Here is a 27,216-nt window from a genome sequence, read left to right on the forward strand (position 1 = left end):
ATTACGAGAAATGTCTACAACTTTCGTTTTAGTTAGCTTTCCCAGATTCATTCCTACCGACCCCCAGAGACTGTGAGAGCTCATACCATTTCCAACTAACTCAAGGTGCCCTGGGATTACAACGCAACAGTCCCTTTCCAGCAATTCAACTGGCCTGCTAAAACCCTTCTGTACCTATGTTGGTTTTATATATCAATGTAAATGTATGTGATCGTGGTGTTTATGTGTTATTTCTCATAACTAGCACCACAAGGAGCCCAGCAGTATCTCTCTAGGAGCAGCGACAGAGGCAGCTCAGTGTCTGCACAGCACAAAGGAAAGCAGCAGCCACAGCTCTACGTTACACTGACTGTTAGCTCACCGACCCACAAACGACAACAACTTACAACAGATAGACAACAAGCTATCGTTGACTACAACACACTTTCAATTCGTCAACTTCAATGTAACTTAATGTGAACTGATCACGGACGGCAAAATGTAACAAGATTCCGTATTAGTTTACTAATACCGGGCGTACTTCTGATAGCTAATTGTGCTAGCTAGGTTAGCATAGCTCATAGCGTCTTTCACTGGGTATGTTCGTTTTGTACCAACTGTGCGGGTTAACGGCAAAACACTACTATGTTGTTGGTTGAAGAAAATCCTACATACATTGAAACATCTTTTGATCCTACCATAAAAACTTAAGTTTGTGTGTAATATAGTATGTCGTGTTTTATCTATCGAAACTAACGTTTTTGCTGTTTAGAGATGATGACCCACATTACTGTGTGGTTAGCTAATATCAAAGCAATAGCTTATTACTAAGTAACTAGCTAGCTTAGTTAGCTGTTGGCCTTTCTTAACGCTGGCGCAGTAACTTCGAGGTATCCTCGACCAAAATGCTTGTTATTTAATTATGTATTACAGTCACTCTTATTTCCTTTGGTCTCAACTCATTCCCTTGGTCTACGTTTACCGATAGCGTCTCCTTATGATAACGTTAAACTCAAGACAGCCGCCCAAGAAGCGGCGTAGCCCGTCGTAAAAAACGTGCGCTTCTAGGAGAGGCTGCCTTTAACGTCTCTTGTTTTACGGCGACTGCCGATGTGTCGGTCGCCTTTTCTCAATATCCTCAGATTACACTTACCGTTAACGTGTTAGTTATTCACAATCCAAACCCCGACCACACGGGCTGATTTTGAACGAAGACTTGCGTCAAAGAAACAGAGATGAGGAATTTTATCCAACTTATTCTTCTTAGTTGTTTTCCCCACTTCCTGATTGAGACGGTGCCATTTTGAAAAGCGAAAAAATGTTTCCGCCGCTGTCGTCACGCGCACTGCCGCTTGTTGATCGCGTGCAGAAAGCTGCCAGGCCATAAATAGTTCATCAGACTCCTGTTTAGCACACCTGGGCTACTATTATAGACATTAACGGTAGGCTATATAAGACAAGACTTTAACCCGTTATTTATATTGGGGATAATAGCTATATAATATGAATAGGCTACCTTCAATAAGGTCAGTCAGATGTAAGTATCATCCTGTTACCTATTGATTAGGCTACATTACAATTGTAAACCATCTTCCGGTCTACAACGTCACTTTTTGTTTCAAAATAGTAGGCTAGACAAACTTGAGTTTAGATTTAGGCTATATGGTTTACACAGCACCATAGCCTACTGCTTTGTAGCACAATACAGATGACAACTTGTGAGGTTGAACACAATTAGCCTATGCCTAAGAATCCGTAGTAGGCTATTAACCAGATAAATACATAAAATATACAGATGTTTCAATCAAATTTGGTGGCATTGACAAATAGAATCTCCAAAATACCCTCAGGCTGGCAAGAAATTGTTCCTTGGTTTCAATAAAAAACAACCACTTCACAACAAAAAACACGAGTAGCCTACCCAGGAGACAAAGCAAAAAAACAGAGTGTTGTAAAAGGTTTGACACCAGAAATGATATCTAGGAACTTCAAGGATTAAAACCTGGGTGGACAACCCGGTCAACTAGCTGCTGGAAAGCTACAGGGGCCAAAACCCCTTTCTTGGGTCATTTTGCTGGCGAAATTATGTAAATGCAAATATTTAGGCACTACAATGGCATAAATAGTCATACAACTATAAAATTTGGCAGAGAGTATCTTGACACATAGGGGGAGGCATCAAAAAAAGATTCTGGGGTTTGTTGCAACTCAATTTTAAGATATCACCCTCAACATCCCAAAAAAGACCAAAAAAAGTTCGCCTGACAAATTCTCATGAAAATTATTATTTTTCAGCACTTTATGGAGAATATCTATGCTTAACATGTATATAGAAAATCTCCTTAATTCATAAGCTTCCATTTGAGTCCAAGATAGCCTTTCTACTAGCTACTGGAAAGCTACAGGCTGTCTCCAAACAATGCAACACCTATTGTGAAAAACTCCATGTTAACTGGCATGATCAGAAAACATTCTATTTCTGGTCTGCCCAAAGTGAACAGATAGATAGAGAAGACCGTTGGCCACAGCAAGTGGGGCTTTTGAGATAGAAAGGCTATCTTGGACTCAAATGGAAGCTTATGAATTAAGGAAGTTTTCTATATACATGTCAAGCATAGATATTCTCCATAAAGTGCTGAAAAATAATAATTTTCATGAGAATTTGTCAGGCGAACAGTACTCTTTTTTTGGTCTTTTTTGGGATGTTGAGGGTGATATCTTAAAATTGAGTTGCAACAAAACCCAGAATCTTTTTTTCATGCCCCCCCCCTGTGTCAAGAAACTCTCTGCCAAATGTTATAGTTGTATGACTATTTATGCCATTGTAGTACCTAAATATTTGCATTTACATAATTTCACCAGCAAAATTACCCAAGAAAGGGGTTTTGGCCCCCTGTAGCTTTCCGGGTTGTCCACCCAGGTTTTAATCCTTGAAGTTCCTAGATATCATTTCTGGTGTCAAACCTTTTACAATGCTCCATGTCTGTTTTCCAAAAAAAATGGGATTTTGCCCCCTGGGTAGAGACTAATCAAAAGCCTCAGCCTCATCAACTAAGCAGTATCATCAGGTTTTAAGTTGTTCTCCCTTAAAAATGTATCACGCTTGCTTGCTAAATAGCCTCTAGGTGTTAAGATACTACTCTATTTGTACTTCAAAATCAAGCCAGTGGCCGATCAATGTAAGTGCTCACAGGAAAAATCAGAGATGACTTATCAGAAAACAGCATGGCACAGAAGTCTAAAATATCATATGGAAAAGAACTTAACAAATTCATAGTAAAATCTGCTGTGATCAGTGGCAGTAAAATTCAAACATTTAGTTATTGAACAAGAAGAACATGATACATTTTTAATATGGCTTGCATTGCCTGATTCTTACTGCAACTGAAAATGATATTCTTTTATACACTTGTTTTAGTCATATCTTTTAGACTACTTCCACGCAGACAGTTACTGCCTAAAAGCATTTTTAATTTTAGATGTTAAATAGAGTACATGTACATCTTCGTCTTGCAAGTCGCTCATCCATCTGTCCATTGTACGTTATTGAACGACCAAGCTGGAAGAACTCCAGTTGTTTCCAGCAAAGCTACTGCTTTCCTGGTAAAACAGCCCCCCCCCCCCCTTCCCCCTCCCCCTCCCAACAAAGGAGAGTGGCAAGCAAAGGGCGGCGTGTGTGTTGTATGAGTGTGTGTTTGTATATAAGGTAGTATTCAGGAAAGATAGGTTGGCAAGTCTGTGCTCCGTACTCTCTACCTGATATTGTTGTATTGTCTTGTGTCAACGAGGTGGTGGTTGATGAGATGAGTTGATGAGGGTGTAAAAGCAGGATAAATGCATCATGGTATCATGGCACATTCCAGGTAGGCGACTCCAAAGCATGTTAGTCCATCACTGATTACATTTTCATTTGAGAGAAACGTTGATCTCGCCTCTCAGTTTTACTTATAATCAGATCAGAGTTGATTGAACACAATAACTGCAGACACCAATTATATTACGGTATGTTAATTTAGACTTTTAACAGAAACATGTTTTATTTTGTATCTCATAACCTCCTGCAACTGCACAGCTTTTTTTAATGCTATTTTAGTTTGCATTTGGCGCCCCCTAGGGGAAATATTCAGCAAATTTGATAGGAAATAAAGAGCATTTTTGACCATTTTAACAGAATAACTGAATAGACTGAAATAGTATATGCCATTTCCTGTTCTGTGAACTTTGTTACAGCGTTGTCTGCAATAACTGTCTAGCGAAGGACGTTAGTCTCACACCTTTTCCCCCTGTGACTCTTAAGCAAGTTCTGTAAATATAACAGAACTCATCAAGTAGGCAAAACTCAAACTTGTTGTCAGTTTCAGTTGCAGGAAAAGAGCCCAATTCTATCCGTTTGATGTACTACCTATTGAAATGCAAAAAGTGTCTTTTGATGTGAACATATTTTCAGGTAGGCTATTTTAGACAAAATATTGTCCTACCTCTTTACCAATGAAATAATTAGAAGGCAAAATAAATAAAGGAAGCCTATACAACCAAGTGCCAGTGCATCTTCAGTGCTTAACCCCCTAAAGTAGAATCACCATCACATCACATCTATGTCCAACATGCAGCATTGTTTGTATTCTTGGTCTATTTTGCTCCATGTTGATAATGGCACCAAAGCTGAAAACATTTAGACACTGATGGTATTATTTGGTGAAGGATTGTATGACGTGTCAAATTTTAATGGACTATAGTATTGAACTTTGTGCTTGATAGCATTTTGCCGTCCGTGATCCTAATGTTAGAAACTGTGGAATTTGTGAGCTTTCTATAGACTACAGTGGATTAAACATGAAACACAATACGAGTTGCAACATAGAACAGGAATCAGTGTAACTTGAACATTTGTGTTGCTCTATAAAGTGGAATGTAGGACTATTCCCTAATGCGACTTATGTAAATCTCTGACAAAACCAAATTGCATAACTTTTCCCCCAAAAGCTTCTTTGTCTCCACTTCATTATTTCCCCAGTAAAGGCCATGTCTGCCTCAGGGCAGCTGTAATTTGATTAATCCACGGAAAGGGTAGCCAGACGGTAAGAGCCTGTTCTGCTTCTCTTACATTTGATTAAAAACCATAGATTTCATTTGGATTTTATGTCATGATATTCATGTAATTTTTCTTAAAAGATTAAGTTTATTTCTATTGGTTTTCATGAATATATTAATGTCTCTGCATAATTTTTTTATCAGTATTTTTTTTTTAGTGTTCCTTCTTCTGAAACGGGTCATTACTGACTAAAAACTTATACCTGTGTTATATTTTCAGCATTCCTGCAGGGAGGGAGGTTGAACAGCTTCTGAAGAGATGGAGACTCTAGTCTTTTTATTTTCATTTTCTGCCCTTGGCATTCTTTATGCCATGAACACCACCCCTGAGTTTCAAGAGTAAGTCATCATTGATTCATTTTTGCTCAGTCTCTACTGTCTTGTAAATGTTTGTTTGTGGGGAAAATCTGTCAATTGTAGTTATTATTTGCTATACATTAATACTATAAAGCCACAACACATTTAATTAATATCTGTAATAATAATAGTTATAATTTTGTTATTTTGTCATCAAACTGTTTCAATTATTGAATTAACCCTAACCCTAACCCTTATTTGAATTTCTGTATTGCACGATGACACAGTAAAGGCCCACCTCACCACCACTAGAGGACACTGTAGGATTAAAACTTAGGGTATATTTCTGTCTACTTGATTCTAACTACCTCATAAATCCTTGGCAATGTTGGGCACTGCTAATTCAATGAGTTCAATTTTCAGGGTGTATTTGCCGATTGTGAAAAGTGTCTAAATGATTAAACCTCTCATCTCTTGGAGGGTGAAAGGGAATGAATAGGGAGCAAAAAGAACTCAATGTGAACAGAATTTGTGGAGATAATCTGATATGATGTTGTAGATAATTACTTTGCTGAGCTGTAAGGGATCATTTTCTTACTCAAATCTTATCCGGTTTGTCTGTTTACTGGGATATTGCCGTGTAGTATCATCTGCCACTGACGACTGTGGGCTGAACAAACAGAGCCAGTGTTAAAATGCATGTTCCAATGTGTCCTCTCACACTTGCTTATTTATTCATTTGACCACAATATATTTCTCATTTCCAACAGACTTTTTGCTCCTCCTATGTGATCTTTTTTTTCTTCTTTTTTTTTGAATGTGTGGACACTGACAATCAATACAGACTGCACAGAAGAGTTTGATAAATAGCTCTTGACATACAATATGCCTTGTGCTCTTCCACTCTGCAAACAAACAGTATTGTGTGCATAAATCTTCCTGTAGTGTTGAATTGAAGAGGCAGCAAGGGAGCTTCCCTTTGCTCCCGCAGTATTTGTTTTCCTTCTGTGAGCGCATGGTGTGAGTTTTCCGAGGATGTAATGTTGTTTACTGGGAGATACCTTGAGCACATTAATCTTTTCCAGTGCAAGACAGTGGTACCTTTGACCAGTAAACATGGATGGCAATGCTGAACTAACATGACCTTAGCTTGTTGCTTCCCACACCTCTGCCTATGATTAATTAAGCCTCTGTGAAAGCATGTTTTTAAGGTCTGGTAGGCGTACCACCACGGCGGTATGGGGGTGAAATATTGCAGATCTGTCGTTAGAAGTAAACAATGTTATTAATACCACTCGGTGCCTTTGTCTTTGAAAAAACTCACACCAGCCTAGAAAGTTAATTCTAAGCTTTTTTAAAAATATATATACTATATAATTGATTATAAAATAGCTTATATAATCATATAATCTTTTGATTTACACTACAAAATCTGCATTTTCTTGCCAAACAACACGAGGAAGTGCTTCAAACTAATGATTGTCATTGTTTTACTAATCACTAAAAAAAGAAAGAAAAAAGAAGCAGCCCAACATGGCAGGCAAACAGGAGGGTAGATTCACTACTGTGCCATTGCTCTCACTGGACATTGTGGATCTCTGTGGATCTCCCACAGATTTCCCCTCACACTTCTGCATTATTTCTCCCGGGTGCTAACTCTGGGTGTTGCAGCGTGATCATCATTCTGTCTGACTTCCCATTCATCATCATTTACTAATTTAACACTGCAGAGAAAACTGGCACCACTTCCATGGGAGAAGCTAATGAGTTAAGAGAATGAAGCAGAAAATCAGATGGAGCATGTCGGCTAAAATCACAGTAGCAACACTGTGCTAAAACATGGACAATGTTGTTGGTGTTGGTCTTTGATAACCCTGACATTTCCTTGCTTTCACAGGCCTTTTGTGATCCTGGAGATTGGCATTGCTGTGTTGGTGATTGTGTTTCTGTTCTACTTCCTCATCACTCGTGGCAACCCACCTAAAGACATCTTATTCTTTGGTAATTAGACAACTATGTGCATTTCCCAACTTAACTGTGACATATTTCCAAATGGTGGACTTTAGCAATGGCTATACAGAGGTTAATAAGTACTATGCATTGTGCTGAAGCTGATTCCAACTCCCACAAAAGGATTTCAAGAACGTTCACATCCCGCTCACTGATTTAGAGTGAAAACATGAATTGTATTCGAAGTGATTTCACCCGATATGTCGAAAGCGGCTTAGACTGATCAGGCTCATGAAGCTTAGCCTGACTATTCTGAGGCATGACCGACCTTCTGCATGCTGAGGACCTTCACGCTGCATGTGCTTACTTAACCTTTTAGCCCATTCTTTTCAATTCTTGCCTGACCTTGAGACAAAAGGCACAGCTATTTGAAAATGCTAATACAGGGGTGGACTCCACAGTCACTTCTCCTGCATAATACCATTCAGACTTGGCTTTCTCTGAAGACCACGAGGGGGTTCATATTCAGTTTGTTCTGTTTCTAATTGAACATTTCTATGGGATTTGTCATGTTTTACCCTTTTCATTTGTATTTATGAGTCAACTATGTTCTCCAGTTCTAGCCAAGGGTTTCCCCACCACCAACACATCCCTGCAGCTGATGCCAGGGGCTATGCTAGTGGGACAGAAACGAGGTGAAATATCGGTACTCGGTGCCCAAGGCAGAGCTAGTGTTGTGTAGGAGAGCCACAACAATGAGCGCAGAGCTGTGGTGAGCTCTTCTCAATGATAGGAAGCCATAATCCCCCCGCTATCTTACCTGTTAGATGTCAGAGATACCCCTGATTGTCCCGAGGATTACTGAGACACCAATACACAGGAGAGACTAAATGTGTGTGTGTGTATTGTGTGTGAAGGACAGATAGGCTAGGTGGGGTGGGGTGTGATACAGTGGTTTAAGCTGTGGTATCTGCAGAGCAACGCCCATGTCACAATTCACACAGTTTTTCTTTACAATGACATTCGGCAAAATTCAGGCAGCACATTGTTGTAATGTCATGGTTACATTGAGGTGTAGTTGCTTATTTATCCAGTGCCTTGTTTCTTTTCATCCATGTTTAAACTCAATGTCCCCAATGTTTCCATAGACCATTGTAACCATATGCAGATTGCTTGCTTAATGTTGTTTACCCCAAATCTTCCATTATAAATATGCGCTGCAGTATTGTTGATAGCAGGACTAATCGATCTAGGTTTCATTTTTGCAGTCATTACAATTCCCATGGACTTGTTTCCCACTAAAAGAACCTGTTGAAGTTTACAGAGAGATACACTCCATATTGGGTTCATTGTATTGTTTCCTATAAGCTGCACTGCAGACTGGCAAGTATTTCTGGTGGTCCTAGCCAGTTGATATCTCATATATCCACTTATGACCTTGGCTCAAAACAGTCCTTTTTTAAAAATTCACCTAAATTCACAAATGGTATTTTAAGGCAGGTTTATTGCCAGAGTGTGAGCAGTAAGTGAAAAGTCCACACTCATTAGAACTTCGAGGAGACTCTAACTTTTAGGTGAGAGTATCAGTAAGATCCATATGTCACTCCTGTTTGTATAGCTCCACACTTAAAATTCTGTCTTGTGGATGTGGCCTTTCAGCTCTGTCGAGCTCTTCACCTGAGGATGGAAGAAGTCTGTTCACCACGGACTCGATATAAAGATGCCTCCAGCCCACCTTACTGCTTCAGGCTTAATTTTCTCCCCATCTTGGCAAGACAAGCGACCTATGTGGTCATTCCGGTTGGAGAAGTTGTTGGAGATGCTGTCACATAAATCAATAACAGACTGGATTGGAGAAAAATGTTTTGGAGGGAAAAAAAACTTAGAAAAAGAGATTGAGTGACTTAAATACAAGATTATACAGCCTTCATATTTTCTACCTACATGGGTAGTACTCAAACAGGTAGACAAAGCAGATTGAGTACTTTAAAAAAAATCACAGTGGGCTCTGAAAAATATTTGTTAAAAATTGATAAAGCTGCTTAACATGTCAAGGTTTCTTAACACCTCCAGGGTTGTAACTCATATTTATGTGAAATCGAAGCTGATATTGCACAACACTGACTTTCACTGTGAAGGATTTTTATGTGTCCATGCATGTATCGGGTATATTCTTTTGTTATTTTGTTGAATGTTTTTCTGTCTTTTCTTTTCAGTTTTTGCTGAATTTTCCTTCACTTGTATCATTGACCTGACGAGCGCCCTAGAATATGATGGCATTATTTCTGGCTTTATGGAATTCTACCAGAAGACGGTAGGTTTCTTAATGTCATGTCTAAGCGATATTTTAATGACACTAAATTGACACTAAGACAAAATCTGTGTGAAAAGCCTTTTTGAAAGATTATACAAGCAAACAGCAAAGAAGTTTTCAGGGCATGTGATTTAGCTGAAGAAACTATAAATCAAAGCACAGACAGACACATTAACCAAATGTATTTCATTGGCACTGTATACTGTACAGTATGTATTCATGAAATGTGTTTCAGGGAGAGCCCTATCTGGGAACAGCATATGCCATCATGATGTGCTATTGGGATGGAATAGCACACTTTATCATGTACCTGGTGATGATCAGCAGGATAACAGACAGGTGGGTGCAGGTCAAGTGCGCTGTCAAGCTCATTTATCATACTCTACGCTACAAAATGCCTGCTCCAAATTACAGAAAACAAACACTTCTCTCTGTCTACCTGAGCAAACAACACTGAAGAAGGCTGTTGAAGTTGTATATGTATGTAGGTAAGCTTGAATGCAGTAGGAGCAGATTTCAGAATAGGTTTAAAAAATGTAAAACACTATAAGCATCAGAGCTTTTATTTGACAATATTGTATTTTCATTGTTTCTTAAAGAAATGGAAAATAGGGGAGACCGGGGTTGGTTGGCACACTTTTCACTCTTTGCCATAGCACTCTGGCATCATTTATGTGAGAATATTCAAACCAGCTTTAAATAAAAGGTTAAGGTGTCAGCTTTAACTAAACACATTTCAATGTCCACAGTTATATTCTAAAATCAATTTATTTATGAATAAAATCATGCTGCGCACTTGTGCCAACCAGCCCCGACACGGGGTTGGTTGGCACACTTCATGGGGTTGGTTGGCACAATGTAAAAATGAATGGATGAAGCAACCAATATAATAATAAATTGGAAATTTAATTCTAATATATTCAAATTTAAGAAGATAGCATGTATATGCATGCATATATTTGCATTTATAACACTAAAACAGGGCATTTAAGGCCACAAACAAGATAACACGTACACAGAACATCAAAAAGTAAATGATTTGAGCTTCTTTTTTTTTTAAAGAGAAAATATTCAATGAACATATAATTTATTCTTAAATATAGCATATCACCTCTTTGTATTTTTATTTCTTTCCATCTCACTGTGTTTTAGATTTGCTGTGTGGGGTGGATGCAGATTATTTACATTAAGGCCTATAGAGAATCACTGGAATTACAGTATTGGCATATACAGGCTTTGTGGCCCATTTCACTGCATAAGTCATGTGCCCATTTCTTGCACCCAGTGCACTGAATTGTATGAAATCATGTTTAATCACATTTAATATATGTATACTGCATATTGGGGTTGGTTTGTGTGTGCCAACCAACCCCGACATGAGTGTGCCAACCAACCCCGACCAAAACAAACCCACTTTTGTGAATATATGATGTTGCCCAGTTAACATCACTCATCAAAGACTTTCAAGTTTCATATCAAATTGAAGCTGACTCCTATCTCTACAAACTGGAAGTGACACATTTCCAATATCTTTATCCAAAGCAATTTTATAACACTTTAAGTGCGGGGGGCAATTTTTTACTTTTGGTACTAAAAAACTGATATTTTGCCCTCAGCAAAAAAGTGAGTCATTTTTAGATGTTTTAACAAACTAGATAAGTGCAGCTCAATAAGATGATCATTTTGATGTCACATTTGTAAGTCTGTGACCAACAGGAGGCCAGAAAACAGGGGTGTGCCAACCAACCCCTGTAGCCAACCAACCCCGGTCTCCCCTAATATTGAGCAGCCCACACCATATGAATGGCCTGAATAAAATATGTTTTCCTCAAAGTGATGGGTCTCTTGAGTCAGTTAGTGATGAAGTGCAGTCAGTGAGTTCAGGAGTTCAGAGCGAGCAGTGCCTTGGGGCAGGGGCTATCATGGAAATGGTATGCTGTTGAACAATGTCAGTCTTTCACCTCTGAGAGACTTTGCTCAGCTTTGTATTACACTCAAACATGTATGATCGATGTATATCAAGTTGTGAAGCTGCCTGAGCTGGCCAGCTATACTGTATAGTTCACCCCTTTACCCTCTATCATACCTACAGTCTCTACAATAACCTAATCACCACTGATTTGGGTTTTTTGTTTTTGTCACAGGAAAGCCTATCGTACCCTCGGTTTGTTCTGGGCTGGCTCTCTGTCTGCCAACATGAGCGTGTTCATTGCTGGGATTGTGGCAGGTGAGCCTTATTCTCTATTCCCCGTCTACCAGTCCCGTGATGACAAGCTTTAATCAAGTCAACATCTGCACTGCCGTGTACCATTAGTGTCACAGTTCAGCCTGCCAACAAAACGCACACAGCCCTGCGCCTCGCATGCCGCAACCCTCAGAACAAAGCAGGGAACAGACTTAAAGCATCTGTTGTTGGCTTTTCAAGCTGCACACAGAAGTGTCACGAGATCAAACTCATCTACTGGCAACGTGTTCCCTCTGTTGTGTCATCATAGACACACTGTACTGCTACTGTCTTTTCACCATAAAGGTTTTCATTGGAAGTAAAATTTTATTTAAATTACTGAATTACATTGAAATGTTTACAGTGCATCGTTGTATTGTTGAGTACAAACCTTTTTCTTTGTGGCAGGTAAATATGGATCAGAGGTCCGTCCGGCTTTCTGGCTCAACTTTCTCTTCCTTTTGATGCCTGTGATTGGAGCTGTCACACTATTCACAAGGCCCAAGGACAGACCCCTAATTGGTGGATACAATGTAAGTCCAACAACACACCTTGAAATGAGTATGAAGATGTCAGATTTCAGTATCTTTTCCCCCCATGCCTATGACCCATTGTCTTAACTGCATGAAATACTGTAGCTGGTTCTGAAGTGCATGGTTTTCTTGAATGGGTGATTGTTGCATTATTAGCCTTGTGAGAATGGTCTTTATTTAGCTTCAATCCATTGTCTTGGACTTTAAGCAGCTCAACTTGTATGCAAGAGGGATTGACGATTAACAGATAATTATTTCCCAGCTCCACAATTTTCCTCAGCAAAAATCAAAGATTCAGTTTAGCATCTCTTACCTCTTTGGTTTGGTTTTCTGGCCTATAACTTTACCATTTTGATCCTGCACTATTGTTTTCAGGTGCAGTATTATCATTATTATTATTATTTTATATTACCAAATGGCAGTCAAACAAAGCTTGCACATTGAACATTTAGCAGCTAAAGGGTCAGATGATTCTCCTGGGAATTGACTGAAAACAAATATTTGCTGAAAAAAAAGAAAATAAGAATTACTGTTGGACTTTCTTTTGATGCAGGAACACAAAAACGACTACAAATAAATGCTTATGTTGTTCCATCCAAGCTTGACAAATCTATTTAAATGGTAAATATGTCAGCGTGGTATTTATAGCTTGTTTCTGTTTCTCCTCTGTGGCTAAAAATCTAATTAATGCAGGTTTTATTTACTATGAAAATATGGAAAGAAAGAACACATTCACACATCTATTCATTCCACTGCATAGAAACACAGGTCTCATTAAAGTGAGAGCATGCTATGAAACCATGACCCTGACTAACCAGTACTGCACTGTACATTGTGTTGACATCCCCCCTCAGGCTCAACATGCTCAGAGCATGAAACTGATCTGGCGTCCCTTGGACCTGATCCTGGTGCTGCTGCTCTTAGCTGCCATGGCCTTCACCATCCTCAGAGGCTTGGTGAGTGCACATCACCCTCATGTCAGTTCATCAATAGAGTGTTCCTTGTATAGAGTGGTTTGTCCAGGGAATGTCAAGAATTAATGTATTACATTTACTTTTACAAGCAATACTTTCAACTAATTGACCCACATGGGAATGTATAAACAGTTCACATAATTACTTCGCTACTGTTTCATATTCACATTGAAGAGAATGGTTTTACTTTTTAGGAAGGGTTTTTAGTTGCTTTCTTGAAAGGAGCAGAACGAGAAGACTGATACCTCTGTTATGTCTGTATGGTAAGTGAGGCTTCCCCCAGCAGCTGTTTAGCATAGCACAAAACCAGCCGCTGATTGTACCTTCATATTTACTAGGGATGCAACGGTACAGGTAGCCCACGGTACGATATGTACCTCGGTTTTTGGCCACGGTTCTCGGTACGGTTTCGGTATGTTTTGTGCAGAGAACTTTTTTTTCTCCCAAAATAATGTTTATAATTTATAATATTTCTAATACAGCTCTCCTCTCTCTCTATCTCTCTCACTCACACTCACACTCACACACACACACACACAAACACACACACACCCACACACCTGAACTGTCTGTGAACAGCCCCTAGCTCCTCCCTCTGCACACTCCTTTAGTCTTTCAGTAGGTGAACACTCTGAAGCCACTTTCAAACAGAGATCGCGCTATATTGCCGTCACTATGCTGGCAGCCACAGTCTCTCAAAAGAAGGAGTTAGTCTATTGTGTTTTTTTAAACAGCCTTTCACCACCTCTCATCCCTGTCAGTCAACTCCTGCTCGACCTCGGTCTCTCTATCGCGCGCGGACACGCGGGCACGCGGATACGCGACCACACACATGCAGTGTGCATGGACAGAGTCCTGCTGGAACTCTAATAAAAGCTAAATGTGCTAAATCGCGCTAATAACTAATTAATTTCCCCCGCGATTGCGATCAGCGACCGCTCGTGCTGCCGCCTGTTTGTTTTTTGTTTTTTTGTTTTTTTTTCCCCTCTTCTGTGTGTGAGGCTGAGCTGCTGCACTTTCAGTGTGATGGGGGGAGTCACTGTGAGTGTGTGGAGGCTCAACAGTGATTGGACATCGACTCGCGGGGGCGGGCTTTCGCCTTAAACGGCCAGGCACACACATACACGGCACAGCTGCCTGTAAAGCAGGAAGAGCTGATGGAAGCTGAATCTGAAATACCGCGGTCCAAGAGCGTATTGCACCGTGCAGGCCGTACCGAACGGTTCGGTATTTTACCGAGAACCGTTGCATCCCTAATATTTACTCAGCAAATATAACAGTGGTATAGATCTTCTTGTCTGACTCGCAAGCAAGCAAGCAAAGCAATTTCCAAAAATCTGAAACAATTCCTCGAACCACAGTTATTGTCTAGTTGCCAATCATTCCACTGAACAGTTATGGAAGTGGTTTTCTTATTCAGACTTCTTCTATCTATGACAACCGAAAGCATTATGTATATTGTGGTTCTGCTATTTTGTCCACCTCATGTAGGTGGCTCTGGACTCTCCAATTGAAGCCTGCTCTGTCTACCTGAGACACTATGAGCCCTACCTGAAGGATCCTGTGGGCTTCCCTAGAGTTATGGTGGGTGTTTTTTCCCCCCTCTCTTTATAGCTCCACACTCAGCCTCTTCGTCTCCACCGGCAACACCTGAAAGCTCCTCTCCAGCCTGTTTTAAATAACCAGCCACATAATGGACCTCTGCTTCCCTGGGTATCACTCTCAGTCTGTGGGAGGCTTGCCCTTATCTCCTGCGCTCTTGGAGCTCGCAGCTGATTACAGAGCCATTTTTCATCATTACAGCAACAATGAGTGCGGGTTGAGAGGCCAGCGCATCTTTGTCTCTCTCTTTCATTTGCCTATAAGATGGATAAGAGATTATTGCTGTGACTGCTTGTGAGTCTGCGTTCCTTTCTATTTTCTCCGTCTGACCCTTCACGGCTGTGTGTTGTGTTGTGTTTTTGTTCGGCATACACAGCTTTGTCAATAGGTTATCCAAAGACCTTGTCAGGGCGGCAGTCTAGGCACAATTGCAAGTCATTGATCAGACAGACGAACCGCATGCTGAGAACTTGATAAGCTAATCCTGCGCCCAAAGCCCCCCATCAGCATCTCACTGGGTGAGATACACAGGGTGTGTGTGCAGCATGTTAAAGTATGTCTTGGTCGCCTTTGTTTTTTTTAAATGTGCGTCCCATGGATGCTTGTATATGTGTGTATGTGAAGAAATGAAATGAAGTTTGGTTTGTTGCACAGAGCAACACTCTTGCTGCAGTTACTGACCTCTTTATTCAGTGATGATGATGGACGATATGTGGCAGATGTGGTAGCACTAAAACGGCATTTTAACAAAAGACTGAAGGGCATATATGATTGGCTTTCAGGCCCTGAGCAGAACTCATTAGAATTCATCTAAACCTCAGAGCCAGAATGAAAAGAAACCGTTCAGTGGTGTAATTTGAGGGTTTTATAAAGTGGGAAACTGGCTTTCATGCGCCAAATATTTTAAGTTGAAGGTCAAGACAGTCTCTATAATGACCCTTGTGTGGAAGTAATAAGTTGTGCTGAACGTGCAGATTTGTGTGTGACAGAGAGCGCAGAACTAGAGAAATAGTCAAGCGCTGCACTTTAGAACAATTTTGAGATAGTGAGTTAGTATTTCCATTTTGTTAGAGTTCATTTTACGTCTTTCCATTTCAGAGTTGTTGTGTTGTACTTACTTTGATACATCGATCCAACAGCTGCAGTTACTCGTCACATTAGAGAATAAAATATGAGATTAAAATGACAAAATGATGCAGTGTTACCTGGATGCAGTTGGAACAGGAAAGACCACGACCATATACAACATCAAAATATTGTGAAAATAGTCATAAAACTTTAATGCTCTATACAAACAAAGCTGAGCACATTTGCTTTAATGCTTACCTCCATTTTACTGCAATGTTGATTATAATTTCAGATATTTTTCCATCTCTTGCAGTGGTATTTTTATATAGCACGTTAAAAATGGTACATGCGGTAGTATTTTGCAGCCCTCTTCTGTATTCGATGTAGGTGAAGTGCTGTGTAGGCCAAAGGAGAATGAGGATGTGCTGCATTGATTGTCTGCTGGAGAGCTGGTCATGATGGAGAGGAAAGCCACGCACCACCTATTTGGCAGTTTTCACTTTTTACAGAATCCCATTCCTATTCATTGGGATATAAACTATAATGTTTACATCATCACCAAACCACATAATTTATGTTGCCGAATAGTAATCCAAATCAAAACCTAGAAGGGACCACCAATTGTATGTTCTGTTTAGTTTAGTGAATGAATAATGGTGCTGCATTCATTCTTGCAGATGCTGCACTTGTTCTTCTATGGACTTCCCCTGTTGGGTGCCTTTGTTTATGGTCTCCTCAAGCCCGGGTGCACATGGATGTCTGACTGGTCGGTGTTCCTGGCTGGAGGCATGATTCAGGTAACATCATGAAGGCAAACGCTTGATATGTGAATGTAGCTCTGGATTAGTATATACGTAGATGAAGTGTGTTGTGCTGATAGATAAACTCTAGATAACTAGATTAATTGATACATTAACATCTACATTAACATCTACATCTTTGTCACTGTAATTAGATTCCTTAACGTTGAGCTTTCATCCTGTTAATAATTACCTGGCCCACATTTATCCTTAGAAACATATTTTCTGTAATAAACAAGTTGGTGGTGCTGCTCTCACTCTGTATTGATCTGACGGGAAGATTGAAACCATTAGGAGGCAAAGTCTTTGATTAAAGTCTTGTTTTGCTGTTTATAAAAGGCTGAAGGCTCTGCCTGCCCTGTCTTCTAAATTGCCTGCTTTTAAAGTCTGTACATCTTCTCCACATTGGTTTTTCACCTCCATCCTTTATGTTCATTTCTCACAGTAGACTAACAACTGTTTAAAAAAAATGAACTCTTTCTTTACAAGTTTGTCCTCTAGAGTCTGTGTATAGATGCATTAAAGGGGCTATTACAAGCTTTTGCCACATAGCAAGCATTAGCGTTAACAGGTGTTTTCTTAGCAGTCGACACTCTAGGTAACTTAGCAAGGTCGTCTCACATCGCATTTTCCCCCCTATTCTTTCTATTGATGTTAGCATGCTAGCAAGCATCTCCCAACTCTGGTAGCAACTGGCTGTGGCTTTCAAAGTGCACTGATGATGTAACACTAGCTCTTTTTTAAACCTCTTTTCTTGCACCCATAACCAAAGCTCATGTCAAGCAACAATCATTACCACCCACCATGTTCAATCAACAGCAGAGGAAACATACAAAGAGTCCCTTTAAGGCATATAATGACCTGCCATCAATGTGAATATAGAACAAAACAGAGGATTGTAGAAACATTAATGCTGATAGGCGCAATGTTCAGTATTCATTTAAGGCAATGCAGTCCTCTTGCTCTGTGTCTCCTTCCAGTGCCAGTGGGCCCATATCGGAGGGTCCCTCCATCATCGTACCACAGCTGCATATCGTATCCCCAATGATGCTTTCTGGTGTGTCCTGCTAGCTAACTTGCTTTATGCTGCCACTCCCATCCTGGTGGCGCTGCGGGTTCAGAGTAACCCCTATTTCTTCCTGAAGATCGCTCCCTTCCCTGGGCAAACAGGTTTGCCAAACAGTGAGGAGAAAGATACCAAGTACAAAGACAAATAATGATTCTTAATCATCTCTGACATTTGGAGTTAATTACTTATCTGATGATTTGCAAAGAGCTGTTGTATTTTAAATGCCAAACTTCAAAATGCCAAAATACACAATTGTTTTGCTCAATGTCTGTGTATTTAGTGGTTATTCACGTTTGCTTTCAATGCAATAATATTACACAATAAGCAGCTGATTGATCGGTAAAGTGGAAGTTTATATAGTAGTGTTAGGGTTGGTAATGTAACCCTGTTGGTCATTATGGTGTAACACTTTGGTCACGACTCAAATATCACTCTACCTCTATCTCTATCTCGATCTCGATCTCTATCATTATTTGATTGATCACCACTGATTATAGACATTCATGATGCTCAAAGAATTCTTTGACTTTCCCTATAGCACCACAAGTGCTAACCACTTCTAAGGTTTTCGTCTGTCACTACCAATTTTATCAAGATCAAGTTATGAATTACAGACATTCATATTTCCAAGATAATATGAAATGACTTTTGTGATCAAATTACTTTTCCTCTAGTGGCAACATCAGGTCCAAGACTTTGGTTTATGGCTACATTTCAGAGGGTTCAGTTAGCTTACTCTGCCAGTAAAATAGTTGTTTCAATAAATTAGACATATGGTTTGTATTTTAGACCTACTTATAGATACCTATTCACATATCTGTGTAGCTCTATTTTGCATTTTTCTAGGCAATAGACATGACAGCTCACAGCGGTTTATTGTACGACTTTCATAACCTGAACACTCTTGTGGGAGGAAGGGAGTGAGGGAAGGAGGGAGGAAGGGAAGGGTATTGAAATAATACAAAGCTTTTCTGTGTATTCATTCCCATAATAAAGTGACAGTTTTTTTGTGCTGAGTACAAACAGAGAATAACTAAAACTAAACTGGACATGAATGTTTATGTTGACTGCACTGAGCTGCTTCAAAAACCCCAGTGAATGGCATAACAGGGTCTCTGTTTGTCAGTGTGTGTGTAGTAGAGGCAGAGAGGAGACAGAAGCAGTAGACACTTAGAACAATACTGACATGTCTGGGCAATGCTGCTGCTATTATAGTAGAATATGATGCCCATTGAATGTACTATACCTGCTTTGTGAATTTAAGAGTACACTCAGCAGTATATATTGATTAGAAAGCATTAACCTAGGGTGACCATATTTTGATTTCCAAAAAAGAGGACACTTGGTTCCACCTCGAGATACTTAAATGATACTACTAATTTATATGTGTGTGTATAATAAGTATGCCTTGTCTATATGGATAGAAAATTCAACCATACAACCAACAAAACAACATCTCTCTATTAGACACAAAATCAGATCAGGGGTTATTAAATATATAAGCCCTCTGGAATTAAATAATGATAAAACACTATTGTATGAGAAAATGAACCTATAAGAAAAGTCCAGCTGGTTTTGAATCTGTACTGCTGTAGTTAAAACTCTGCCCTCATTGTGTGCAATCTACCAAGTGAGCTATGATAGTGAGGGCCCACACTTCATTGGTTTGTAATAAGAGGCAAGGCTGCCCCAATGTTTGCTCACACACAAACACACAAACAGAATACAGTAGTGAGCTGTGCAAAGCACCATCAATTTAAGTACATGCTTAACAGTCCCGTAAAAAAGAAAGAAAGAAGAAAAGCAGACAAATAAACAAATTCATAACCCCCCCATCCCCGGATGTCATGGACAGGATGGGAAAAGTGGACATGTCTGGGAAAAAGACGACGTTTGGTCACACTACATTATCCATCCATCCATCCATTTTCATCCGCTTATCCGGAGTCGGGTCGCGGGGGCAGCAGTCGGAGCAGGGATCCCCAGACTTCTCTCTCCCCTGACACTTCCTCCAGCTCTTCCGGGGGGACCCCAAGGCGTTCCCAGGCCAGCCGAGTGACGTAGTCACTCCAGCGTGTCCTGGGTCTTCCTCGGGGCCTCTTCCCGGTGGGACATGCCCGGAACACCTCACGAGGGAGGCGTCCAGGGGGCATCCTATACAGGTGCCCGAGCCACCTCAGCTGGCTCCTCTCGATGTGGAGGAGCAGCGGCTCTACTCCGAGCTCCTCCCGGGTGACAGAGCTCCTCACCCTATCTCTAAGGGAGCGCCCCGCCACCCTGCGGAGGAAACTCATTTCGGCCGCTTGTATCCGGGATCCCGTTCTTTCGGTCATGACCCAGAGTTCATGACCATAGGTGAGGGTGGGAACGTAGATCGACCGGTAAATCGAGAGCTTTGCCTTTCGGCTCAGCTCCTTCTTCACCACGACGGACCGATACAATGACCGCATTACTGCGGCCGCCGCACCGATCCGCCTATCGATCTCGCGCTCCGTTCTCCCCTCACTCGTGAACAAGACCCCGAGATACTTAAACTCCTCCACCTGAGGCAGGAACTCTCCCCCGACCTGGAGGGTGCAAGCCACCTTTTTCCGGTCGAGAACCATGGCCTCGGACTTAGAGGTGCTGATTCTCATCCCAGCTGCTTCACACTCGGCTGCAAACCGCCCCAGTGCATGCTGAAGGTCCTGGCTCGAGGGAGCCAACAAGACCACATCATCCGCAAAAAGCAGAGATGAAATCAAGTGGCTCCCGAACCGTACCCCCTCCGGCACTTGGCTGCGCCTAGAAATTCTGTCCATAAAAATAATGAACAGAACCGGTGACAAAGGGCAGCCCTGCCGGAGTCCAACACGCACCGGGAACAGGTCTGACTTACTGCCGGCAATGCGAACCAAGCTCCTGCTCCGGTCATACAGGGATCGTACAGCCCTCAGCAGAGGGCCTCCGACCCCATACTCTCGGAGCACCTCCCACAGGATGCCACGTGGGACACGGTCGAAAGCCTTCTCCAAGTCCACAAAACACATGTGGACTGGTTGGGCAAACTCCCATGCACCCTGTGTTCCACGGCCAGGACGACTACATTATGCAAACAATATAAATGCTGATGCTTTAATGATATTATTCAGTGCTGCACTTTTGATTCCTGGCTGATTGACATTTGGCTGCATTATTCTACCAATTTGTTAATATACATGTAATAACATCTCGACTGCAGTTTAAATATTCACATGAGTGTAAGAGTATTTGGAGATGTCAACATGTCAGCCCACAACAATGTAAAATAGACATCATAAAATAGAAATTGTGGGGGTTTGCATGCGGACAATATTCCCTCTAAGCCACCACAGATCATTACTCAGAACTGAGTGGCATGGATGTGTCAACATGTGCTGCAGAAAGTAATATATACTTCACCAGCATCTCCTGTCACTCACTCATTTACTCCGGTCAACACACACTGCTGTTACCAGTCTGTCTCAGCTGGAAAAAAGAAAAGCTTTTCTTTCTCGGTTTAAGTAGGAAAACAAGACTTTCCTCTGCCATTCTGCATTCTGCATGCTTCTCCACTCCTTGATCCTCTCTGTTTCTTTTCCGCTGTGGTGGATTGCCCAGTAAATAGCCTGCTGCCACTGTCATCATTGTCTTTTAAAATGACATCAAATGAATAACTTTTGTTTGCCTTTAAAAAACAGTCTTTTTTCAGTCTGCTCGTCTATCTTACAGTTTATCCACATATGTTTTGATTCTGCTGTGGTCTCAGACACTTTCTCACTATCTGCCTGTCTTCCCACAAGTAGCTTCACCTGCCCTGCTCCTCCTCCCCACTCACCCAATTATAAGCTCACCTGTTCCCTTTCCCCTCTCATATACACAGTCCATTTTCACTTGCTCTCTGCCAGATTCTCTCTGTGCAATGCTCTCACTCGTTCCAGTGCTCCTGTTACTGATCGTGTTTCGTGTTTCTTTTTGGATTTTGCCTAAGACTGACCCTTTGTACTTTATTTGCCGCTTGGATTTTTTTAAATACTTCTTCTTCTCCTCTAAGTAAATTCTCTTTTTTTTAACATGTGCCTCCTGAGTCATACTCTTTCCTTAGAACCATGACAGTACCAGGCTTAGTCAAAGAGTTTCTTCTTGCATTTACTGTAATTAGAAGAAATCTTGAGACCACCGTCAATACTGCGAGGACTCTTCTCAGTACAAAAGGCAAAGGACTGGCAAAAAAAGCAGATTATCAGCACACCATGTAATGTAATTATGTAATTGACAAATAGCATATCTATCTGGCAAACCTTTTTCAGTAATATGATGCTTTGGATGCAGTTCAGTCATTTAAATGAACACACTGTGTTTCCTTGACAGAGATAAAAGGGGTTATTTATGTGGTTAGATAAAGCTTTTTGAAACAGCAGTGTAACCCGTCCCTGCTCCATCAATAACAGTTGCCCACTCATATGTAATTATCCCGCGTACTTTGCTGAGCAGTAGGCCAACAGACAGAGAGAGGCAGACTCATCTAATTCACTCTCCCTCAGCAGCTTTTTCATGCTGAAGTGTGGCATCGCCCCTGCTTGCACATGCTAGCTGTGCATTCTGTGCATATGACAGGGGCTTTTAAATCAAATGTGGTCGCTCCAAAACAACTCAGTTAATCCCATGGTGGGACTCACAGGGGATCTATGCTGCAGATGTCTGCTTGGCTATGCAGGCGGCTCTGGAGAGCTGTGAAAAGTACAACTAAACAATTTATACAGCAGCGACATAAGGATCAGCAGTGAGTTTAACTTTGAAATATGAGCAAATGTATTTTGAAGAAATGTTCATATCAGACAAGAGGCTATCAGGTAATGTATGAAATTGTTATGGTACTGGTCATTGTATTTACCTGTAGGATTATTCAACTCAAAACCACTTTAAAATGAAGTATGCAGGTTGTGACTTCATCTTGATGCCTTTAAACTTATAAACTTAATATCTTAATCATTTAAGTTTAATTTGTGCTGAAATGGTGAATACTTGTATTTACAATAATATATTGAATATGTAACTGGGAGGACGACAGAACACACACAAGAGAGTGGGGATGTCAAAATGGAGTACTTTTCAGTTCAGCTGGTAGTTTACGTAATGCATGCTGAAATATAAATGTCTCATGATCTAGTGGTGGGAAACACACCTGCATCAATAAACAGGGAACCTGTTGAACTATTCTTACTGTGTTCATTGATTTTTGTCCAACATAACCACCTCTGCCTAGCCAGGCATCTCTAGGGTAAAACTGAACTCTTACATGTCTATAATAGATGCTTTTATACACTAGTGCACAAATTGTAACTGTAACTGATCTATATCTTTGGTAGAACTGCATTGATTTTGTTTCCACATTCTAGGTTTTTAAACATTCCCTGAATGGCTGCGGGTACACACTTCTGGCTCATTGGTTGTTCTCGGTTCATTTTCATTTCATTTGAGAAAATTACGTCCTTCCTCAGTAACAGGTAATCCTAGAAAAATCCTCATTTCTGTAATAATAACAATTCTCTGCTCTGCTCTGCCTTAAGAGCCATGAACTGGAGCAACTCTTCTGCAAAGGCCTTGTCAGAGAATATTTTGTTCATTTGAATGGGACCAATACATCATTATAGACCATGTTAAATCATACTGTTAATGACTTTGGAAGCATCCAGCTGTTGACTCCAGCCTGAAAGCAATCTGTCAAAGTTATGGTGCCAACGTTGAATCTATAGCTTCCACAAAGCATCACTTTATCCTATGTGGGCTATTTTATTTTCTTCTTCTGTGGCTGCGTGTCATGCTGATAGGGCTGTGACGCTCTAGGACATACCCAGCCTCGTGTCTCACATTGTGTTACTCTATAGTGATGCCACTGTAGACTGTATGCCACACAGGATTGCAGTAACAATGGCAGCTGCACTGCAGGTCCACTTCCCAGACACATCTAGTCAACTTGAATCTCAGCAGCACAGACAACAATAATGTAGCCATCAATGCAGTTTCATTTTTTACAACACAAAGTGCAGCTGCTTCATGCTGAGTGTCTGTCTCTTCTTGTTGTCTAGCCTACTGCTATCATCTCAACAGCCTCTCTTATTTAATCAACATGTAAGGCTCTTGTTGAGTCTACACCACAAGCCCATATGGTGCTTAAAGAGAAACTTCAGTGTCAGACATGTCAGTGATGCTCTTAAACACAATATTTCATCTGTGATGTGTGTATTCAGAGCAAACACTATAGGGTACAGACACTCATGGGCTGACCTGCCTCCTCGCAGCAGTTTTCAGTAGCAACATCTTTAAAATCCAATGAATGGGCTGCAACAGCAAATAATATTTGCTTTTATATGACATTCCCTGAAAAATTTAGAAACTGTGTATTATAACTGCACAGCAACTGAGGAGGCCTGAAACTCCCCATGATTGGATGAGGTCTCCAAAGGCAAATCTAATAAAGTAATTGAACCCACTGATTATCCTGGTCATCTGCACTGTAATCAAATTTGGGTTCCTTTCTTGTATTGTGTCTGTGGTGTTGTCGTGTTTGCCGAGGTTAATTGATGGATTTATTATAGATCATTAGGCTTTTATTTATTTAATGAATAAAAAGTCAATCCATTAGTCATTAAATGAACCCCAATGAAGTCATGATGATGTAATACTCACACTAAGACCTAAGGCTTTAGTGATGTCCCTCGCTGTCCCTCGCTGTCCTTCGCTTATAAGTTGCTTTGAATGAAAGGTTCGGTCATATGAGTAACTGTATTAATTCATTTTCAGTCTGGTATTTAGTAATCTTATAAGTGGGTGATATGCTCAGATCCTAACAGCATTGGAATAAAAATAAAAAATGTCTTGCATTGAAAATGCAGTTATGCTTAGAGTATCAAAAGTTCAAATTCAAAGTGTGCTCACAATCATATAGCGTCTTAAATTAAAGGAATAGTTCAACATTTTGGCAAATTCACCTTGCCATAGGCTACTCCCTGTCGTCATAGGTTCAGTACCTGTTAAAATCCAGAGTCCCCCATTTGGGGGACTTGAAGACATGCATAACAATAACAGAGCCCCCAGTGCACTGATTATGAAAGAATATGGTCATATTATATGTCAAATTAAACAGCAGAAGCTGGGCTACAACGTGTAAAAAAACATGTTTATATGACCCAAACACAGCCCAAACACTACTCAAACAAACAACTAGACATCAAACTTCATAAAGCACCTCTGTGTGGACCCAGTCGCCACATTTCTGGCTCGTATACTACATTATGCAAAACACATCAGCGACCTCTCATCTGAACGTAAACATCGGGGCGTTCCCCAACAACCGCGGCTAACACAGCAGCTAGCAGCAGCACGGCAGAGGGAGAAGACAACAACCAGCAAAGTCGAGCAAAAACAGACACTGCGTGGCCAAAACATGGTCGTACATTTGCTCTTACCTTTGCTGTTTTGCCGTGAAAAGGTTGTGTTATGGGTAAATCCACAATATTTCCAGTTGAACTCTGTCTAGTGTTTACATCTGAATCAGCCGGGCCGAAACCCGACGGCTCTAGGACCCTGCACTGAGCCTGACGGAGCGCATACAACCCCACGTTGGCCTGCACGTGGATCTGCTGATCTGATTGGTTCATGGCTGTCACATGGCTGCCAGTGCGGCCAATCACATCGACCTGGGTCTAGCGTCATTCCTCTCTCTCTATTGGTCAGAATGAGCCGTCGATCACTCGAATCGACCACTGCGCTGCAGAGATAGAGGCTGAAAGCCAAACCCACCCAAATAAGCTGCAGATTGCAGCAGGGCGCAGAGACACTGAATCCACTATGTTAGTTATTTACAATCGGTTCCAGTAGATTTATTTTCAGTTAGTTTATCCAAATTGTGTGAAAATAAAGATTAAACAATAGTTTATAGTAGCAGGTGGTTCCAAGCTGTGCCAAAAATGGACATTTTGGAAAGTTCGCCTGGATATTTTGTAGTAAAATCTCAATAATTTTGTCCTGCTTCAATTAATCAGAATCAACCACTGCAGAGACAATGTTCACATGTTGTACAATGATTTTATAGAGAGTTTGAGCTTCATCAGCATTATTCTAAAGGGCACTCATCAAAAATATGATTTTTTTTTAGGCGAATATTAATTTTATTAATTTTTTTCTGTGTGTCATCTTCATTTACTCTTCACCAGTAACAGATATACTGAAATTTACACATCTCAGCAATTCCTCATTTTTTTCCCTTTACTATGACACCAAAAGTATTCAAATAGACCTTGTGGTTGCAGAGATATACTCATTTTATTATGGATATGCAATTTTCGAGAAAAGGCCTAAAAAATAGGCTCGATTATCGGTGCATGTTGTTTTGAGATCAGCGGGGCAGAGACGTGAGCTGCTAAGCGAACATAATGGAGGTGAATGGTGCAGGTCCCTCAAAACTAATCAAATACACAATCCAACAACTCCAAAACGCTCTCATGGAGAAGTTGTGACCTTCACATTCGCCACACTATGAAATAATAATGCAACGTTACGAGATGGAGTTGTTTTCGAACCAAATGCATAGCCGGAACTACATCCCTGACCCGGCTGCTGTGCAGAGTAATTTCAAAAGCGCTTGCTTCATGTGTCATAGTGTTACATAATTATACATGAATATTTCATTGTGTGGTGAATGTGCAGGTCACAACTTGTCCATGAGAGCATTTTGGCATTGTTGGATTGTGTATTTGATGAGTTTTGAGGGACAGGATACCAGTACTGTTCACCTCCATTGTGGTCGCTGAGCAGTTCGCGTCTCTGCCCTGTGAATCTCAAAACAAAATGCACCAAAGGTAATGTACCTTCTCCTATGACTATAGGGGTTGTGGCAATAGGTTGATTTGCTAAAAACAAAAGGTTGAACTATCCCTTTAATCTGCATAATAACTAGTGGCAAAAGGTGCTAAATAGATGTAGTGAAATGTATGAAATCAAATAATCTAGTACTTGAGGTAGAAATGATATAAAATAGACATAGGCTACTACACAAAATTTGTTTTACAATGTAGGCTATAGGCTACTTAGACTGCACCACTGAAATTATTAATTAATGTTAATTACTGTACCATTATAACACTTATGATGAAAATTCTTTATGATCCCTCTCTTCCTGTGCCATAAAGTTGTTTGGAAGAATTTGATTTGTCCTGAATGAAACAATCAGTTTCAATCTGCAGTCAAAGTATCAACACAAACAGCCTCCATTGGCCTTTAATAGCAACAATGTTCAGCCTCAAAGTTAATGAGATT

General features: G+C 40.6%; 2 protein-coding genes across 4 annotated transcripts in view; one reads left to right on the forward strand and one right to left on the reverse strand.

Annotated features, from left to right (window-relative positions):
• Positions 1–1,287, reverse strand: part of sbno2b (strawberry notch homolog 2b) — a 61,669-nt gene extending 60,382 nt beyond the window's left edge. For all 3 annotated transcript variants that reach the window (XM_085773874.1, XM_085773873.1, XM_085773872.1), the window contains exon 1: positions 1,133–1,287. The gene's annotated coding sequence lies outside the window, so the exon portion shown is untranslated. The remainder of the gene's footprint in view (positions 1–1,132) is intronic.
• Positions 1,288–4,987: 3,700 nt separating this feature from the next.
• tm6sf2b (transmembrane 6 superfamily member 2b) lies at positions 4,988–18,166 on the forward strand. Its single transcript, XM_085773889.1, has 11 exons — positions 4,988–5,057; positions 5,291–5,409; positions 7,265–7,368; positions 9,534–9,631; positions 9,867–9,970; positions 11,776–11,858; positions 12,264–12,388; positions 13,243–13,344; positions 14,854–14,946; positions 16,710–16,829; positions 17,813–18,166. The coding sequence occupies exons 2-11, from the start codon at positions 5,330–5,332 to the stop codon at positions 18,047–18,049; spliced, it is 1,146 nt and encodes a 381-aa protein (XP_085630015.1). The 5' UTR covers positions 4,988–5,057; positions 5,291–5,329; the 3' UTR covers positions 18,050–18,166.
• The last annotated feature ends 9,050 nt before the right edge of the window (positions 18,167–27,216 follow it).

This window comes from Trachurus japonicus, chromosome 4 (genome assembly GCF_045865225.1).
Source record: "Trachurus japonicus isolate A0001 chromosome 4, Traja_1.0".
NCBI classification, from domain to species: domain Eukaryota; kingdom Metazoa; phylum Chordata; class Actinopteri; order Carangiformes; family Carangidae; genus Trachurus; species Trachurus japonicus.